Source organism: Caloenas nicobarica, chromosome 2 (assembly GCF_036013445.1).
Source record: "Caloenas nicobarica isolate bCalNic1 chromosome 2, bCalNic1.hap1, whole genome shotgun sequence".
NCBI lineage: Eukaryota > Metazoa > Chordata > Aves > Columbiformes > Columbidae > Caloenas > Caloenas nicobarica.
The window spans coordinates 122333723-122355119 of NC_088246.1; the positions used below are offsets into that span (position 1 = coordinate 122333723).

General features: G+C 34.4%; 1 protein-coding gene across 1 annotated transcript in view; it reads left to right on the forward strand.

Moving 5' to 3' along the window:
• SNTG1 (syntrophin gamma 1) overlaps positions 1-21397 on the forward strand; it is a 329768-nt gene that overhangs the window by 189156 nt on the left and 119215 nt on the right. The window contains exons 4-5 of the mRNA XM_065629093.1: positions 10869-10925; positions 18741-18798. Of these exons, the coding sequence (XP_065485165.1) occupies positions 10869-10925; positions 18741-18798 (115 nt within the window). The remainder of the gene's footprint in view (positions 1-10868; positions 10926-18740; positions 18799-21397) is intronic.

Here is a 21397-nt window from a genome sequence, read left to right on the forward strand (position 1 = left end):
TCTGAGTATTGTCTGTGGAGCTGATAAGACAGTTGATGGTTAACTGTTATGGCAGGGCTTTGCTGGTAGAGGAATTATCTGCTATCATCTGTTGCTTTGGTTGCTTCATATGGTAGTACATCACCAGACTTCATGCATGTTGCAAATCCATTATGCGAGGGTCACTAGTTTTACCAGCACATAATGTTAATAAAGATGGACTTCAGGGGGAACCGCGTAATAGTGTGATTTATGTATTACTGTTTTTACATGATGTGTTGGATTTTTGATTTAAACCATCATATTGAATTTTGTGGATAAGAAACTGATCTTTATAGACAATTATTTGGAAGATCCATAAAATGTTATATAGAATAATATTGTAGGTTTTGGAACTGTTGTAATGCTAAGTTTTTTATTTAAATCTAGAAGATAACTAAAAAACCCCTAATATAAACCATTTACTATTCCTTTCTATAGACATATTTATAGATACTGTAATTATATTTTGTAGAGATATTTTTAGCATTTATGGTAAATGATCATAAACATTCTGCTCTCCCTTTGTGCTAAATAAAATTATCATAGGATTTCATGTTAAATCTTGTGAGGAATAGTGGTGTAATATTGGTTTTTGCAAATGTTGTGTGACTGCTATTATGTTGGTCTGTTTTATTAATTATTTGCTGCTGTTGCCACATTCTTGTATCTCTAAATACAAGTACAATGAAAAGGTACAAAGCAGAAACCAGAAATAAATTAGTAGAATCTTAGCAGTGCTCACAGTGTGGAAGATTAATGGAAGTTGTATAAGCGAGTCCATCTCATTGTTATTAACATCTCAAGGTGAATGGTTCTGAGTTTTTCTCTGAAACAAGAGGGAATGCGCTGCCTACACTGTCACCATACTGGCTGGGTTTATTTGCATGACAAATCTGACATTAGCTTTTGATATTTTCATGCTGTACAAGTACAATTTACTAATGCAAGTCTGTGTGCTTTATATGGGATATGGATGCTCTTTTTACCAATCGGATTGTACTGTTCTTCAACATACAGGACATCTAGCAGCCGAGACAGAAAGAGAATATGAATTCAAGCTCAGGCTACAGTTGTTCAATTAGCAACACACACTGTGGCACCATTACTCTGCCAACCCCATTCTGGCATTATTTATTAAAAGATTTTATCACTCAAAAATATGACTTTCATTATTGTGCTGTAATATCTATTACTTCTGCTGAACTTGTTATTTAAACGTCTTCATTAAATGCATATTTAATTTTTTTTTTCCTTTTCACAACAAGACTTTCTCTTACAGTTTCACCCTCTTTGGTTTTGTGCAGCACTGTAGAAAATAGTGGATGATATGCTTCACCAATTACACTCCCCCTATCTTATTTGCATATTGAATGTATAACTCATTAAGTGATTGATATTAGTGTGATGATGAGGAATTTCTTTTTTCTTGGAAGTGTCATTGTTAGGCTAGTAACTTTTGAGTACTTTACCCTGATTTCCTCAGGGATTAAGACTAAGTCTTGAATCAGTAGGTTCATTGTAAGGATGATTGGCATTTCACAGACAGTTAACTGTCCTTTTGTCACAGGTCATTTATATCATCTGGAATCATGTGCTTTGATTGTATGGCATAATCAGGCAAGTCCCACAAGCTTCCTTATTTGCATTTTTTTCCTCATTTTTTTTCCTGATTTATTAGGAATTATCTTTTACTTTGCTTCATTGATTTTCATTTTTTTCTTCCTGTCAGTCTAGGTGACTGATCACACCTTTTTTTTTTTTTTTACAGTCAAATCAAATAATCAAATACTTTGATTATAAGGTTTTACTTAATCACTTCTGCACTGTTAAGGAACGAAAGGCTGTGGCTGTTTCTACTTCAGAACAGTATCTCTTCTGTTTCTTGGGTCTGAATCAATTTGCATGCTCCTCTGTGTAGGACAGACTTTAAACAGGCACTTAACGTTCCAGTGGTATCCAGATCTGCATCCTGTGGAATAATCTAAATGGAATCAATGGCTTCTTAGGAATGAGGTGCTGCTTAATGTGAGTACATGGTCTAAGGACCTAGTTCTTAATTTAGAACACTTTCTTTTTGGTGGAAGACTGTTCTAGTTTCCCAAAACTAAAGAAGTGGAAAAGAACATTGTTTCTCGTTTTATTGTATGCAGTTTGGAGTAAGAAAATCAAATGCATAAAATATTATAAGCAACATTATATACATATAATGTTAAAAATTAAGAAAAAAAACATCCGTTTCTTTAGCAGGCTGAACAAAATGATAGTGTTAGTGAGGGTCCTGCAGCAATTTTATCTGTAGCAATTCCACAAAGCATTGAAGATTGTTCAAACTATCACAGATTAGATCTAAATTTGAGCATCAGTTGCATCATTAAGTATTACAGGGATTTCTTTATGTATGCAACAAGAAAGACTTGTTTTGCAAGAGATGGAAACATAGCGGCTTCTGCATGATTCTACTAGTGGATATCTGATACAGATTTGAACTCCAATGTAAATAGCCAAAAATGACAGGAAAACATTTTGTGAAACTCAAAGCCTAGAAGGCAGTGTCTTTACTAAACTAAAATAAATCCTTGCAAGTAGACAGGTTTTAGAGTATGGGAAGTGTACGCCTGAGGAGGAGTAACTTCTCTGTTGAAGATATCCATGAGTCTCTCTGTCGGAAAACTGGGAGATAACACCAGTGACTTCTAGGTCAGGTACAATTTTTTTCTCTCCTAAAGTATTGGACCGTCACAAAATATTTTTTTATAATTGTGGTATTGCCAACAGACAGCTTTCTTATAATTACAGTTGTCATAAATCTCCATGACAGTTACATACGTTACAGAACAGTTAAGATTTTTACTCTTTTAATCTGAAAAATAAATACTCTGAAAACAGCTGAATTAAACCACATCGGAAATTTACCAGTGTTGATGCCAGAAGTATAGAAGATTTTTACTTTCTATTTCCTTTTAAATGTATTTCTTGAATTACTTGGAATTATACTCACAAAAGTTTGCTACATGGTGTTCCAGATGACAATGTGCAATAAGGCAATTCCCAGTCTTTTTAGACATATAGATCAATAGCCTGGACTAACAAGCATAGCCTAACACTGACCTTGCTGAAAATTATGCTGAGAGGGATGATAGCCTAACATATGGCCTATCTGATCTGAAATATGAGTCTTCAGTAGATTTATTCCTAAGAAAAGTTTTAATCTTTGCAATTCTGGAATCAGATTTTTTATTTTAGAGTCAATCCTCCCAATTTCTGTCACCTTTCATGAACATCTGAAATTCAAGTAAAAGGATTATTGAGTTTTATCAAGAAAAGTAGTTTATCTGTCTAGGGAGGCCTGTGGTTTTTTTCTTCTTTTGGTTAATACATTCTGTTTGTTTGGTAATCATACTCAGAAGTTTTTCTAATGCAGTGTATGTGCATGTGAGATCCATAAACCAAGGATATGAAAATGTACCATCTGACAAGATGGATGATTTGAATCAGCAACTGTTTTTCTGAAAGACTGAAAATAAACTCAGAGCAGCTGGCAATTTGCTAAGTTCAGCTAGGACAGTGTGCATTTTTACAGAAGTTTCATAAAGGTTCTGTTAAAGAGTCACAGATTTTCCAAAAAAACTGCTAACTCACCTGATGATAGGGGGCAGATGATTCACATTTCTTTCAAGTAATGTAGTTCTATGTAGCTGTGTAGTAATGCGTTATTTAATTAAGCATTAATAATTTCTTTTAGCGTTTTTAAAATTAAGGATCTTTAGGGGGGAATGGTGTGAAGATCATTCGTACTTTCAATACTAATAAAAAGTGAATTCACATTTTTGTGAATTTATAAAGCAATAGCTCTTTGATTAGTATGGCATTTGACCAAGGATTTAACTGAGGTTGATACAAATATATCTCAATGTAACCTAGGATCTGTATTGTTTTTCTGATAAGTAAAAAACTTTCATCAGTAAATACCTTTTCCATGGTTAGAAAGTAATAGTGACTTAAATTGTTGAACTGTAGCCAGATCTGGTTTCAGGCACTATTAATCATCAAGCCATTCTTCTTTTTCTTGTAAAGATAAGAACATATTATATCCCACTTTTAAAGTTGTCCTTTTGGTCCTATTGTGAAATCAACTGTGTTGAAAGATTTACAACTCTGTACAAAGCACATATGATATTAAAAAAAAAAAAGTTGCATTATAGATAGTTTTTCAACTTACAAACTTTGCACAATAGCAAGTTTTTAATTTTTTCATTTAAATGTTAAAGGTATTTTTAATATTTAAGTATAAGCTGAAATTCAGAACATATCACTTAACTGTGATTTGCCTGAGCAGTTAGACGAAGTGATTATATTTCCCATGCTTGCATGTTTTAGAATTGTGGAGACTTCCTGAGAGTGAATTTTAAATCTGTAACCTTGGATTTTTTTTGAGAGAGAGTTTTATGTTGTCATTTTAGGGGTTTTGTTTGTTTGTTTGTTTGTTTTCTTTTTAAATATTTATATTTTGGTGTAGATAAAACAAGTTCAATTAACACTACTAATGTCAATGACTAGAAAAATGAGCGAAGAAGAACATGAAAACCCTAAAATAGTAAACATACAGTTTAGATTTATTTTCTGTATTGCATTTATTTCTGTATTTATTGTGTTGATTCTGATGTGTGATTCAATAGTATTAAAGGTGCCAAAGTAAAACTCCCTGTCCTGGAGAGAATTGCAGATATGTGAACAGATAGGTCACCTTTCAAGCACTTTCCATTCTTGTTACCTTCACAAGCCTACTAGTAAGAATGGTGCCTTTTTTTTTCTTTTTTTTCTTTTTTTTTTTTATCATGTTGGTATCTGTCAGCTATTCAGTGGAGTGAATCCATTTTTTCACAGAAGATGTCAAATACCTATCAGATGGTGGTAACTTTTTTTTTATTCCCCTGACAATCTAGACAGCTTTTAAGTGACAACCTAGAACTGACAGATGTAAATATGATTATTTAGGGGCAACCTAAGCCAGCTTATTTTTCTGCAACTACTTACAAGGAAAATGCATAGCAATCTACTGAGGTTCAAACACAGGACTGCCATTTGTAAAGCCAAAATTGAAAGATCAGAATTGCTTTTTCTCTTTGGAATAAGGTATTTCCCCTACAAAACCACCACAAATATTGCAAACCAGAAAAATACTTGAAGTATTGTCAGTATTAACAGTCCACACAACATAGCTGCATATATCATCCTCAGTCTCCAGCATGGCTGCAGAGGAACAGGGATTTCCAGTTGACCAGGCATTCTGCCATCATCCCTTACTGCCGACCTTCTCCAGTTGCATGAGGAACTGAAATAAAGAGACAAGCTTTGAATGTCATAGGAGAGAAGTTGTTAGCAGATGAGCAAGTCTGCTGGCAAACCTCGTTAACACCGTTAATGGAAAATGGAAATGTGACTGACCTGTGTCCTTTGTCCTTTACACACAGAATGAGTGTAAGGTTTGACTACTCATGTCAATTAATCCAAAGAAATGCCAGAAAGAAAGAGCAGAGCATTACCAAAAAGAGGATATAAAATCTTATTTATTGAAAAAATATGAAATAATTAGATGAAAAAAAAATTCTCATTATACTTTCTTATTTCAAAATGTAGTGGGATTACTAATAGCTGCTAAGCTACATGAGAGCATGGCCGTGAAGATATTATGGCATCAGATGTTAACAGGTTAATCTTTGAAGTTGCTACCAATGTATTGATTATATTTTTGTATTTCATTATTACGTTTTAAAAAATTAGATTCTAACATTTTCCTCTTTTTTTGCCCTACATTTTTCCATGTGACTGCTATTGTAAGTTTCTCTCCATTTCTATTCCTCTTTTTCCACCTACTGTTTTGTTCTGCACCCATTCAACTTTTTTCCATGTTCTTCCATACATAAAATACCTTTATGTCTGCGCTGTCCACTTTTAAAAGAGACGTCTTGTTTTCTGTCTGAACTTAGACAAATTAATCCTTTTTACCTTTACTCTTGTAAGATGAATAATCAGACACACCAGTGTCCCAAACTAAAAACGTAATATTTATGTCCTAGTAAAAAGCTTGAGTAATATTTTGAAGTTTCAATAAATTGAAGTTTCACATGCTGTTAAGTCAGTTTTATTAGGAGTGCTGAAGTTTCTTTGTCCTTTTCTTCAACTGTTATTTGACTGCTTTCATAGAGACAGATTATGAGATGACATTAGATTACTGGTTTATATTATACAGAATAAAGAAATTGAAAGTATTACTAATTAACCATTATTGTTAAGAGTCAGTTAAATAATCACAATCTTTTTTTACATCACATACCAGTCAGTATGAAGTCTTTGAATCTTGACTCCGCCCTATGATTTAACTGTTATAAATAGCAATAAGTCTTGACTAAACGTAAATAGTTAAATGATTACATAGGTTTCTATGTTTTCCTTTCCTGACTATTTACTATTGCTCACAAGGTCATTCTTCAATTCTAATCTCATTTAAGATGACATCTGTGATCTCAAGAAGATCATATAGGTTTTAAGGAGAAATTTAAATACTTCTTTAATGAAAGCCTGAAAAACATTGCTTCTGTTTTATTGCATAGCTCTGAGGAAGATTTTTTTTGGCAAAACTCTTAGCTCTCCTTTCCAGTCAATGAACTTACGTGTGGATGAGGAATTTTCTGAGTTAGAGGCATGGAAAATGCTGACAGCTTGGCAGCAGCTTTGAGTTTTTCAATAAAATGATAACTACTTTTGTTCTGTTCCAGAAAGCAGCTTCTACAACACTGCTCTGAATCTTGCATTTAAAGATCCTAGAAGGTCTAACTTTCCTTCTGTTTGGTGTAGTGCAGATAACAAATGTGATAATGGAATTACAAGCTCACTGGACATTTTCTGTGCTCTTGGTATTGAACTAAATAGCTTTTCATCAGAATCAAGTTTTGTGTTGTAAAGTTGGAGATGAAGTTGTTTTTGGAATTTGCAAAACTGTTGCAAATTCAATCATAGAATGCTACCCTGCACAAACAGAGGGGAAAGCAAAACTAAGTGAAATATTAATACACAAATCTTCATCTGGCACAGATTTTTAGTTAGATTTTATTTTAAGCAGAATTTAAGTTTGAATCAATGGAGCAGCACTACCTTTAACCTGGAACAGCTTGAATTGTCAATCAGGATATGTAGAGGACTTCTTTACTGATGCAAAATGTGTTGCCTTCCAGAGTTGTTGTCATATATTATTAATGAATAGTTGCAAGGCATTTTAAGATCTTAAAGCTGTTAGATCAGTGAAAACATTTTAGTTTTGTCATTGTTCATTTGAAATGCAAATTGAAGGCATCAGAACAAAATAGTCTGCTTCAATCTGCTGGTCAAACTTTTTTAATGTATTAATCATTATATTAAAAATATTATATAAAATATAGTGGTTTGCAGACCTTGGTTCAAGGTGGGACTGCAAATGAAGTTTTTTTGGGGGGTTTTGTGAGTCACATACAAAAAGTCAAATGCAAATCATTCAATTCACAAAGAAAAACCTTTCTCAGATAAAGCATTTTCTGGTAGAATATTTCAGAGCTGGTATCTACAATCAAAGTATATATTCAAGTTACTTTGCAGCTCTAAAATGAGAATTTGTCTTTCTAAAGTTAAATTTGACATCCTGGCTCTATACTCAATGGAGGGCATAAATGATGATGATGATGATCACCTAACTTGGACACCTGCTTTGACTCACCTGGATTGGACGTATTTAGTTTTCTTTACTGACTACAGGAGAAAATTTGTCTTAACCAATGACTCAGTTTTAGATGGAGGCACTTTGGTTAGATGAGTCTTATTATTCTGAACTTCTGGGGAAAAGAAAAAAAAAAAAAAAGGAGCTGATCAGGGCTGGGGTCTTATCCTAAGCCAAAATTCTGGTGTATGAAATGTGTGATGCTTCTGACATTACATTTCTGGAAAATGTGTTTCACTGTATTGTGCATGTGAGGCTTACAATCGCAGAGTAGGATGTTACTGATGGCTCACTAATGAAATCTGTAACTCGTATGTAATTCTGATTTGTATTTTTGAAGATCATTAATTGTTTGTAGTTGTTAGCTATCATGCTGTCAAGAGTCTGTAAGTCTTTACACTTAAGATACACCAAAGTAATATTTCTTTATTGTAAGGCTGAGAAATGTGCTGAATTAGTTTAGGTTAAATACAAGGCAATGCCTTCATTACACATAACACATCACTTGAGTGGATCTAGTTTGCAGCATGTTTTTAAGGTTCAAATGAGTTCAGTAACATTCCAGACCTGAAATATTTAATATCTACTCTCAACAGAGACAGAAAAGAACCTAGAAAACAAAACAAAACATAACAAAACAAAACCAGATTATACCTCCTGATAAATTATGTTGCTCTGGAAAATTACAGTTCCTTGAAATTTTTCTGTTCCCTTTGCTTACTTTTACATGGTTTTGTGTATTTCGTACTCTGCTATGCTAGGAAAATATTTCTGAAGCATGCATTTCTTTCTTTTAAAATGTAATGCTGAACTCCAGTGCAGAATGTTTCTAGTTTCCTGTCAGACAACACTGGAAAATTCACAAAAGACCCCAAATTAGGTTTTTTCAGGGCTTGACTCTGCCTATGCTTGAGTGAAAACCAGAAAGAATATTTTATTGGCTCTTCTATATGGGTAATTGTATGTGTTTTGTGCTAAAGGATAGAAATATTCTGCAGGACAGCTTTCTATTAATTAATTAATTGTGAAGTGTGATATTCTTTATTCCATTCATAGTTATTGTATTACTATCAAGCCAATTTATCTTTATATAGGGTTGCTATTTTTCAAATTCTTCTTCAGGAACACAATTATTTTCTATTTGATTTGAGCATGTGTAACAAAAATACTACGATGTATTGACTAGTGTGTACAAGTAAAGCTTCTGCTCTTAACTACATATTCAATACAGGCTGAAGTTGGAAGTGAGGTGGAGTTAACAGGAAAAATACGGCTACCAGTGAAGCCACAGCTGAGTGTTCCATGCTCATATGTGTAAACTCAGGTCAGATCACACATCAAACTGTGGCCTATATTAGTTCATCCTGAACATATTGTCTGCAGCGTTACCTGCAGTTGAAACTTCCTGGCAGACAAAGGTTTTCGAAGTGCAATTTGTGACCTGAAGTGAAGAACTTTGTGGAATTAACCCAGTTGCTGGGAACTTTGTTGCAAAATTCCTTCCTAGAAGGTCTCAGCTGAGAGCTGATGAGGATCTTCTGCTCCCTCTGAACAGTGCAGAAGCACATAGATGAAAAGCAATAGCTATATATTCTTCTATCGCCAACTATGCATTCATTTGTGGGTTACAAATAGATGAGCATATATGCATTTCAAATGTAAAAAAAAAACCCAAACAACCAACCAAACGAATAAAAAAACCCCACAAAACGAAACAAAACAAAACATTTGGCTATTTAAAGGCAAAATTGTATACCTCTCTCTTAGATTACACATTTACAAGCATTAGCCTGAATAAAGAAATGGAAAGTCTCATTTTAGGCAATCCACTTTGTCTTGCTATTCAAAACATTAGACTAGTTTGTGCTTGCTCTTTCTGCAGTTACACAATTCATATTTGTCAGGAATGTGAAAAAGAAAACAAGCCACTGGATTTTCCCCCAAATTCAGCACTATCATTTTTCCAAAACTCTTATGTGGTGGCCTGACATCCTTTCTTTTATTTTCTGTATATGAAGTGAGTAGGAAAAAACAGTTCTGTAGAGATTTCATCATCATTTTCATCATCAGTGTCACTGGTATGTTTCTGATGAGAGACTTATTCAAATCAGCACTGGAAATCTATGCTGGTTGTGCTGAAATATATGAAAATATATAGTTAAAAATATATGTAGGCTTATGCTATGTGATAAATAAAATTAAATGCATATAAAATGTAAACCACATGTAGAGGACATTAAAAAATCTAGATATTTCACATATTTGTGTATGGACATATAGTATATTTGCTACTAAGACTTTTTACTGCTAAAAAATTGACTAATACTAAATTATCTGTGGGAATAAAGTCAACAAAACAGACTAAAAAAGACACTTTTTTGTAAATGTTCGTGTCAAAGACACAGTTTTTACAGAGCAAATTTTAGGATGAGCAATAAAAGGAAAAAAAAATGAACTGCTTTAAATAATTCTGTCTATAAGAACACAATTTAAATCTTTGCTTAAAATTTTTAAACCATATCTCTGAGGTTGACAGTTTGTATTATTTTTTTAATTTGGACCAGTACTGTGCTTTGAAATGGATTTCTGGATCATGGGCATTTTTCATTCTTTGGTTCACATCACTAACTGGTCTTGGAGTACACAAGTGATATTCCTTTTGGATTAAACTAAAGTGGAAAATGTGCTACAGGAGTGCAGCTTATGTACTTCGGCTTGTAGTGCTCAGCCTCCTTATGGGATCAGTTTAGGACTAGTCAAAGTTAAGACCTCTAAAATGCATGTGTTGTGCACTAACGGTTAAACTCTACAGTTCTGTTCATATTGCTTGCAGTACTTGCTAGTGTGCACATAATTAATACGGTATGAATTGAACAAATGAATTTTTGTCTGAGATAGGACCTCTGCTTTTCTTCCAGACTTTGTCTTTTTACCTTTGCAGCACAGGTTTCATGAGATATTTGCGTTCAGGAACTCACAAGTTTATTAAAACAAGAATAATCAATGAAGGATGGGAGCATGAATATAGATGAAGTATGAGTATAGATGTTTTGGCAGAAAACATTAAATATAATAAGATTTTTTTTTTTTTTTTCCCCAGGAAAGAACAGTAACAATTAGAAGACAGACTGTAGGAGGATTTGGATTAAGTATAAAGGTAGGATGGGTTTTTTTTGTTCTACTGTTCCATGTCACACAAACAGTGTATGTAGTTAATGTTACTTTTAATGAGGAAAAACTGTATCTTAAAGAATTAGAAACAATAGAGCAAACATATTCTAGGATGTTAGATACTGTCACAATAGGCAACTAGCAGCTATACAGCCCTATGGAATGGAAGGAAATGGAAGGATTATCCCCTTAAGATTCGAGCTGAGCAACTCTATAATAACATTTTATATGAGAGTTGAAAAGTGTTTGCAACTGCACAGACTGTACTTTTGTTCAATAGCACTCTAATTTAACTGGTTATTAATGAATGCTAAATTGCAGTGGCAGGCATGTGGAACAGCCAATAAGTTTATCATCGAATCTTCTACAAAGACTATCACATTAATTTACTGCAATTCTTTAGTAGCACAGAAAGTGTTACTGCTTTCTCATATTGTTTATTTTTCTGTAGATCAAGCAGCAGCAACATTTTATCATGTTACCATATTTTTGCTTTCTTCAATAAGATTTAAGAACATGTGTAAGTGTAGGTGATCCTTTTTGAGGGAGGAAGGGATGAGAGGAAAGGTTAATCATTTATGTCATTATAGCCTTTTTCTTCTATATTGCCATGATTTTGAAAACCTTACCTAAGCTTTGAGTCTCAGTGTAGACAACAGAACATTAATTTTGTCTTCTAAACACAGCAGTCCTCAGCTTCAAGATCACAATGGAAAAAGTGAACTTCACATGAATGCAAAGAGGTTTAAATTATGCATATAAAGTGAAAGTGTAGACTTTCCTGTGAACATCTGCTAGTAGTGACCTTAAAAATAGTGACTCAGAAAAGGGATTAGTGTGCATTTGTGTTGTCATTAATAAGAAGATTGCTGGACAGAAATGCTAGTTCTTAAAAGTATGTCTTGGTATACTCGCTGTTATCTTGTTGACCCACTAAAGACCTCTGTTCAAGGAAAACTAATTGCTATTTTGTGGACAGAGTTTCTCATGAGTTTAGTCAACAGCATATAAATTATTTTCCTGTAATATCATTAGAGGTTACAGTTTTTACCAAAACAAAGTGTCTGGGTGAATGAGATTTTATTTAACTGGTGCTGAGAAATAACTGGATCCAGTAAAGACTGTTCAGGTTTGGAAAGCAAATCTCATTACAAATCACTAACATTGATTTTTTAGTTACACATTACAATGGGTTATCTCTTAGAATTAAAATTGCTGACAATTATTATTAAAGTATCAGGTACATTATATAAAATGAAATATCATTGAGAAATATAAACGAATGTGAATGTGCAGATGGTCTGTCTTAAATTAGTAGAGCAAGGTATTCTGAAAATTGTAGGGCAAGATATCCTTTGTTCTGAAGAAAATTTTTGCAAGCTGCAGAAGTATTAAAAAGTGCCCAAGCAGATTGTGAATTTGGTTAGAAGAGAATTTATGTATTTTTTTAATAAGATCCTGCTTCAATAGAAAAAAAAGAAAACAAAAAGTAAATACCTGTATAAAGTGTAATAGAAGGAACTGCAATAGAATTTACAAATAAAGACTCTAAATTGAATTATTTTATTTAAACATATTTTCTAGGTCTATTTTATGGCATAGATATTTTGGTCAAAATTGATCTATATAGTGGAAATATGAAGCTACATAAATTCAGGCATGGATAGGCAATTTGGTTTTGATTTTTGGAATAACCAACATTGAGGTGATGAAATCCCTTCAACAGATGTCATTAAATAGAAGAAATCTTTTTCAGCAAAGTAAACTCCAACTCCCTGGAATCGTATAGATTAGACAAATAAAAGGGCGAGTAGACTTCTACAATCTGGGTTATTCTGTTAATGTGTATCAGACAATAGGATTTATTTTTTAAAAAATAGTTATTTTTAAAAATCAGTAAATCTGGAGAGTATTTTTCTAGATCCATTTATCAGAAATCCTGAATTCTCAAAAAGAAAGATTGACAAGCAATTGGATAGCCAACACAATCTAAAACAAATAAATAATCAATATAATCTGCTATTATCATTTTAAGATATTAGTAAGAAACAACTTAGAACTAGAATGTAGAGTAATTTTTATTCCTCATTTAGTAGGCAAACTTTATTAAGACTCACTGAAATGGATTTCTTAAGTATTCCCTGAAATGTCGATGTCAGTTCCAAATTCTCTGAAAAGTGCCAGTTTTCTGTTTTAATAGGTAGTATTCAATCATGGTGTGCTTATTCTTGCAGATGAGTTACAGTTCGTTATTTTTGTTTTGTTTTGTTTTGCAAGATTCCTGAATTGTAATAAAGGACTTACAATTAGTTTAAAATAGAAAAGTAATTATTTTGTAATAATACGTTAAATTAGAGGTCTATAAGTCACCCTGTAGGAGTGAGAAGGCCTTTCCTCCTTGTTTCAGTAACTCTGTCTGCCACAACCTCATGTACTGTGGTAGTTCCTGTTATCTTGCTACTCTCTGATTATTTAAAGATGGGAGTTGTTTGGGGACTTGCTTTCTGACAGTGGTGTGTATCAGAGGATGCAGTTTATCTGAGGTGTGAATTATACCAGTATGGCGATTAATGAACCTCACTTTAAAATATTTGCTTGTGCTTTGATATGAATTTGTCTAGTTTGGCATTCAGCTCTAAGGCATTATCATGCCTTTTTTTCTGCTGACTTAAACATCCATTTGCTATGAGAAATCTCACATGATCAAGTAACCTTTTAACTTTCTCATGAGTAAATTTTGGAAGCATCTTATCCCGCCCTAAGAATTCTGGATACTTGGATTTTTTCATTTTATTTTATTTTTACTTTATTTTTTTCCTAAAGACCAGAAGGTCAAAATGTTAATAATTCCAAAATGAAACTGTCTAGTTATCTTTTGGTAATCTGTCTATGAGAGGAACTCTCTTCTTTTATGTTATAACTATATTTGTAAAACTTAGAGACTCATGTCAGTGCTTAAAATGAACTACTTGTGAGATTGATTTTTACAAAAGATCCAAACTTAAGCCCTCAACAAAAATTGCTTATAATCCATACTTTGAAGGTTCAAAGAACAACAACAAAAGAAAACCTGTTTTGTGTTTTGCCATACTTCATTTTACTGGAGTTAATGGTAAAAGCTTGACTGAATTTGAAGCAGGACTTACCTGTTTTACACTCTTCAGAAGGAATTATTTTCTTATTTCTGAAGTCGCTTTAGAGCCCCCATTAATAAACCTCTGTGTCTGAAGCAATAGATGTGGGGTTAGATGTAGAAATTGGTAAGTGTACTGTAGTATTGCAGTCATTTACCACATCTCTGACAAATTTGAGATGCAGAGATTTCACACAAGAAACTGTAAAATGTGTGACTTCTGAAAGAATATAATGTTTCTCAATCTTGGAGTGTAGTGTTCTTGCAGAAATAGGCAATAAAATTGATAGTTCATGAAATAAATTAAGGTTTGCAGTTACAGTTTGACTTCTGGCTCCCAGATCTCTGTACAGTGCCATTTTTCTGCCTCTGTTTTGATCATTCTTTTTAAATGATTAACAACATCACAGGTATTCTGAGAATCGGTTTGACTTTTCAAAGTTTGACTGAATCAAAAAATCTCTGAAGCATGTGCTCCTGTCCTGCTCACGCTTACATACATACCTAGATGATTCTCTTTCTCTTCATTCATTCTGGGATATATTTTTATTAACACATTTTCTTTCTTTGAAATTGAAACAATTAACAAAATAAAAAGGCTATAAAGCTTTAATTAATTGAAGAATCATCTAGCTTTTAGTTTAAAAATTATCTTTTCATCTTTAGAGGCTTGTGTACTTAAGGCAGTTGGTGTTGAATACATTTTGGAAGTGGCATTTTAGTTCCACCTACACTATTGTTTTGAAATATTGTCCATATTGTTTGATTTCTAGCATGATTCCTGACACAGTTTTGGCTTACAGCAACTAGCATTCTATAAGACAGTCCATGAACACAGTTCAGAGCATTACATGGATTGCTTCCAATAGACAACATGAATAAAGTTACCTTTTTTCAATTGGGAATATAGTTTATCTTCATAGACATGACCCATACTTGTGCCTCTAGATCTTAAAGCTAAAACAAAGAGGCCCCTTTCTGTTAATGGAATAAATGTTGCCTTTCAGTATGAAATAAAAATGTCCCCTACATTATCTAACTTTGAGGATGCTGAAGTCCAACAATTGATCTAATTTTTTATAGACTCTGCCTGTTTATAAAGACAAAACAGTAATTTTCTTATTATACTTGGGGCCAAATACAAAACCAGCATTTGTCAATAAAAGTTACTCATTTCAATAGCCCCATTTTTCATATGACTAAAACTTCAGAAAAAACCTAAAACTTCAGAAAAAAACCCCTCATATATAAAAACTGGGACAAGAAAAAATCTCTAGAACTATATCATGTGAAACTTTCAAAGGAGGTGTGAGTGACCTCCCACTGGTAATGGCCAACAACCAGGACAGTGAGCTTCGACCATCCACCAGTGATTAGAGCTTCCTCTGCCTCTTCTAGCAGGACAACCTCCACAGGTGGGCACCTACCTTCACTCCAGGTGCATCTTTGCCTTTTAAGGAAAAATGATAGGGAAAATTTGCATTACAAAGATTGGCAGTAGAGTCTGTTAGGAGTCTGAGTTTTTAATATCTCAACATCATCAGCTGACATGTTTTTATTCCCTTCTCTGGTCTGAGGTTATAACTACATGTCCACACTAGAGGGAGGGAAAATTTAAAACAAAGGAAAAGTGGCTACTGTTCCCAGAGGTTTCTGAAGTAGAGTATCTCCTGAGTCTATGAAACCAGAATTTAGACACACATACATTTTTTCTTCTATGGGACCGAGAATTAAGTACGGAGTATGCAAGATGCAAGGCTTCACTGTCAATCTAAAGTAGTACTCAACAAGATGTTACAAGAACAAGATGTTACAAGAACATCAGTCGTCACCAGCTGCCAACTGGATTTGACTCTGGCTTAGTAATAACAATAATTTCGATCTTTACTGAAGAGCTGAGTCTAAGGTGGGAGGGAGGCCATTTTACTGAGGAAAAAACACATATACTAGCTATGCTGAGCCTTAAAGCCTCCACTGCTTCACTGAGCTTTAAATGTCCTGGACAGTGAAATCTTTGTGAAACTTTGAAGGCTTAGGAAGGGAACCGTTTGTTTGAAAATTTTGGAAGAAGTTAAATGTGCATTTAACTAAGGAAAAATCTGGAAGGTGTAGGTTAAGTCATATAAATCTAGTGAGCTTGAACTGATTATCTTAAGTAAAGCCAACTTTTACTGTTGCTGTTCCTTTGTTGAAAACCATTGAAAGTTATTGTCGAAGTTTGATTGCGGGGTGACAATAAAACTGTGGCAGCTGTATTGTTAACCCTCTCTCCCCCACTTCCCACTTCAGCCCCTCCCTCTCCCCCCTTCCCACTAAGGACAGGTGATTGGGAGGGAAAGAAGGACAGAGAGAAGAGAGTTGGAAAAATTAAAAATGTTTTACTAATGCTACCAATAAAAATAGAGAAAATAATACAAAATATACAAAACCAATCTGTAAAGTCCCAGCAGCTGCTCCGGCAGATGTGGGGCCGGCACCCGAAGTCCTGGACTGGACTCTGCAGCCAACCGGAGCTGGATTCAGTCTGTCACTAGGCCTCAACTCACAGGGATGACTCGCAAGGTCCTCTCCCAATGTCGGCCATAAGGAAAAGGGACGAGATCCTCGTGATCCCCCACTTTTATATGAAGTATCACGTGAATGGGATGGAATACTTTAGTTGGTCAGTTTTTTTGGTCACCTGTTTCTGTTCACTGCTCTCGCAAGATGTGCATCCATCCTTATCAATGACCTTGCATTCCATTGCTATGTCCACCAAAACATGTATCTAGCTTTCAGGAAAACTGCAGTTATTTAGAAGGCTTTAGCTGACGGGGAAATTGACTAAAAGAGAAACTTGTTTTTTAACAAAACCAGGACAGTTATTCAACAAGTTATAAAGCTACAATTTATTTAGTCTGAATACATCTCTAAGCCTGACTGAAATGAAGGTAGCCTCATGGTTTTCATGTAGTGAATCCTCAGTCCATGCTACAGAAATCAATACATTCTGTGCTTGTCAGCACTCATCTCCTACAACGCCAATAGAACTTTTCTCGTAGACATATAATTGTTGTAATATTACTGAGATCCCTATTAACTCAATCTTTTAAAGACCATTTGCATTGATAGCCACTAGCAGAAGGAGCTTTAATCCTATCTAAAATTCTACAGTTTCACAGGAAATTAGTCTTTATTCCATGACAGAAATAGCTGTTGGGTGCAGGAGTCTACTGAGTTTCAAACAAGTGGTTATTGCATGAAAAATGGATATATATTAAGTTGGTGAAGGGTTTGGAGAGGAAGCCATATGAGAAGTGGCTAAAGTCACTTGGTTTGTTCAGCCTGGAGAAGAGGAGACCTCATCGCAGTCTACAGTTTCCTCACAAGGGGAGGAGGAAGGGTAGGCACCAAACTCTTCTCTTTAGTGACCAATGACAGAACCCAAGGGAATGGCAGGAAGATGTGCCTGGGGAGGTTTAGGTTGGACATTTGTAAAAGGTTCTTCACCCAGAGGGTGGTGGAGCACTGGAACAGGCTCCCCAGGGAGGTGTCACGGCCCCAAGCCTGACAGTGTTCAAGAAGAGACTGGACAAGGCCCTCAGACACATGGTGTGACCTGTGGGGTTGTCATATGCAGAGAAAGGAGTTGGACTCGATAATCCTTGCAAGTCCCTTTCAACTCAGGACATTCTATGATTCTGTGATTCTATGAAAATACCCATGTCAGTCATTTCCAACCCTCAGCACTCAATGCCTGGGCCTAAGAAAGCCATTGCTTCCAAAGAAAAATCTGGCTGCTGAAGAAAAGAGTAAGCAAACACTTAACCAGGATTCCTAGGCAAAATAAAAGTGTGGCAGACTGTAGTTTCTGATGGTCTGAATTTGAACAGGTTGTATTCGGGCTTACACTTCAATGCTCTCTACAGAGGAAGAAAATATTTGTGTCTCTGTGTATATTTGCCTTTCTCTTCCTTTGGTTTCCTTTTTATTTAAGGTTTCTTTTTAATACTTTATTTTCAAGCACCATGAATGCTTCCAGTCCCAACAGGATAAATTGAATGAAGCAACAGCACTGAATTGCTGTCGAACTGTTGAATTACTGTTCAGCTTTCCTTTATTTCCCCCCATTTATTGTACATCTACTGTTCCATTCCTTAATGTTTCTTTTTCTGTTTCATGTTACTTATCCCACTGCTGTTTGTGCTTGTGTGACAGAGATGGAAACAAATAAAGGCTGCTTTTGAGATGAAAAGTCCAAACTTGCTTTTCTTGGGCTTTTGTTTACCTGTTTCTTACCAGCATGAAGACTAAGTGGTCACAGCATGGCTGCCATTTTAGTGTAATGGCCATTTTGCTTTTGTAGGACGCAATTTCATACATTAAGCTCTCTAAAATTCACAGAAACTGATGTCCTTTTCTTTCAGGTTTTGTGAAGTTTTGAACATCATTCAATTCACTTCCTGAGCTGATGGTGGCAAATAAGAACTCCTTTATGAGAGGCAATAAGGAATTAATCCAAATGAACTATTTATTTTTAAAATATTACTGAAAAAAAGAGGAAATGCAGGATCAGAGTTATTTTTCTCTGTCATTCTGAATACCGCACTTAGAAAAAGGATAAAATATAATTTTAAGCAAAAAGATATTTCCAGTGACTGATGAAATTGCCATTTATTCTATTTTCAGGGTGGAGCAGAACATAATATTCCAGTGGTCATTTCTAAGATTTCCAAAGAACAAAGAGGTGGGTGTCAGATTAGTATACTGTGTTTTAATGCACTCCATAAAGCAAGGTACATTAATTCTTGAGATTTTTCAGGAGGTGTTAAATATATGCTAATGGTGTACCATTTATCTCTAGATCTCATTATGATCTCTCTCTTCCTCAGAACTATTCTCTGAAAAAGTGCAGAATTTATATTTGGAATATTCTGTAAACAATTTTCAACATGATTCTTTGAAAAGAAGTGCTTGTAAAGCATTCTTTTTAAGGAGAGAAATAGGAAGGTATTTAGAGAATGAAAATATGTAAAGAAATTTTTAGAAGTTACTGATTTTGTGTCTTTTATTCCCAAATGGTTATTGTGAGGATGCTGTGTAGCAGATGAAATATTTGGCCATTAAAGCATGGTAACACAAGAAGAAAATGCATGTCTTTTCATACAGGTTAGCAGGGTAACACTCAGACAGGGGTGGGTAATGGCAAAATCTTGATAATACCCCTGTGTTATTTCAACATTGGATGCTGTGCTATGTGAGCCTTTGCAGCAACTCATACCTGACGAAACTAGTACTGCATAAGGTCTTAACCACGCTTCTTTTAAGTGCATGCAGAGCTGGTGCTGAATCTTTGTATTGTTTTTAATTATTGGAATGATATAATATGTGCTAGGAAGATGGATAATGGTTAAACAGCTCATGATGTGTTCAATGATGAGAGATGAAGGTTGTGAATCAATAGTATAATAATATGGTGTACTTAGTATCTATGTTGTGTCTGTGTATATCTGTGTACATTTGTGTAAGGTCAGAGGCATAAACTTAGAAGGATTTCCCTCCATTTGTAATGCAGTAGGATGCTACTTCTGCACAATAAAAATGTGCCATCATAAAAAGATCTCATATTCATCCACACAGATAGAGAGAGGTACAGGGGCATCAGCATATTGAGAACTGAAAGCTAATTCTCAAAAGTAGACGTGAAAGTTGTATGTAGGCAGGTTATAGAGTAGCATGGAATGAGCCCCTTAGGAAGGCAATAACGTTAACCTTAAGAAGTTATACTTGTGACTCGGTTCTTTTCAGTATACACTTCAGTATGCAATACATAATAATGTGGCATATATTACCTACACTAGCTATTAAAATGCTATTAAGCACTGCAGGAAAAATAAGAAATGCAGACTTAAGTTTAATTGAGCACACAAAAGTGCACACTGTTTTCCTTCATTTTTTGGTCATTATATTTTTGCTACAGTAGCTGATGCATTATTTCTAACCTCAATACCTAGTTGAGGTATGATTTCCATTGCTGCTTTCAATAAAAATACTGCTGATTTTCAGAGAGCTAATTTTGAGAGACATGTCTTGTTTAAAAAGAGACAACTTGTCTTGTGATGTAGAAAATGTCATGCCATGTGTCTGTACTAAGGATTTTTGATAAAGAAAATGCTGTTTGACCCATAGCCTGTACCTCAAAGCTCTGCAGGCTTAGTTCTGTCCCCCCTTTTGTTGGACCTGTAAACAAGAATGTGACATTTGATGCAATTCTTACAATAAAACCAGTGATGCACATAATGTTCTTAGTCTAGCACATTAAGTCATATATGAAGTGTTAGTACATGCAAGCCCAGACTCTGAAGAAGAATATTGAGATATGCATTTATTTAAGAAAAAAAGAAAAAAAATCAAAATGTTTATCCTCCAATAATTTAAGCATCCTTTGTTACACCTAGCTAATATCACCAGTCCTACAAACACGTCTTTGAGTATCATAATTTGTGTCAGTATTGATACCAGTTTTACAACTCATGTAAATAAGTACGGTTTCTGGATCAAGTCCAATTCTAGCCTTTTCTAGACAGTGTCTTCTGTGATGTTTTGGAATACAATAGATAAATAATCCTGTATAACCTGTTAGCACTCCTTAGTTCGCATCATAGGAGTTATGTATTTATAGACACTTAAATAATCTTTATTATTTTTCTTATGTATGTCTAAGGTATATTTTCATTTGATAGCTCTGTAACACAACACAAAATTTAAAAATTGCAACTGTAGAATTAGATTTTGTAAATTTCCTTGTGATTTATAGGGTATAGCTTAGTTTTAAAAATAGTTTGGCTGGTGATTTTGTACAATGTACTGATCGTCTAGCTCTTCATCACATAAATTGTTATCCAGCATAAATACTCCACCGAGCTTATCAAAGATGCAGTATCTAAAGTATCTTTGGTGAAAGCTTACAAGTTAAATTTGTCATTCTGGAGTCTCCATGTTGCTTTTTCCTCAGAGTTTGTAAGAAACGATCTCTCACAGTCAAATAGAACCTAATTCTGCATCATTTTCTACTCAGAAAAGTATGCCACACCTTGCCATAACAACCTGAAAGGTGCTAGTGATTGATGGAAGATGCTTTGCAGTCTTGTACTTGGGCTGGGTGGACCCTTTCATTGTAACACTGATATGCCAGTATTTATTTGGAATTTCTGTGTTGGGTTTTTTCTTAGGTTTTTGTTTAAATTTGTAAAAGATTATGTAAAAACACTAAATTAAATAGGAATACATGAGCATAAAATGTAGGATGTATTGTACAAAATGAGTGAAAAATATGCTTTCTGTTT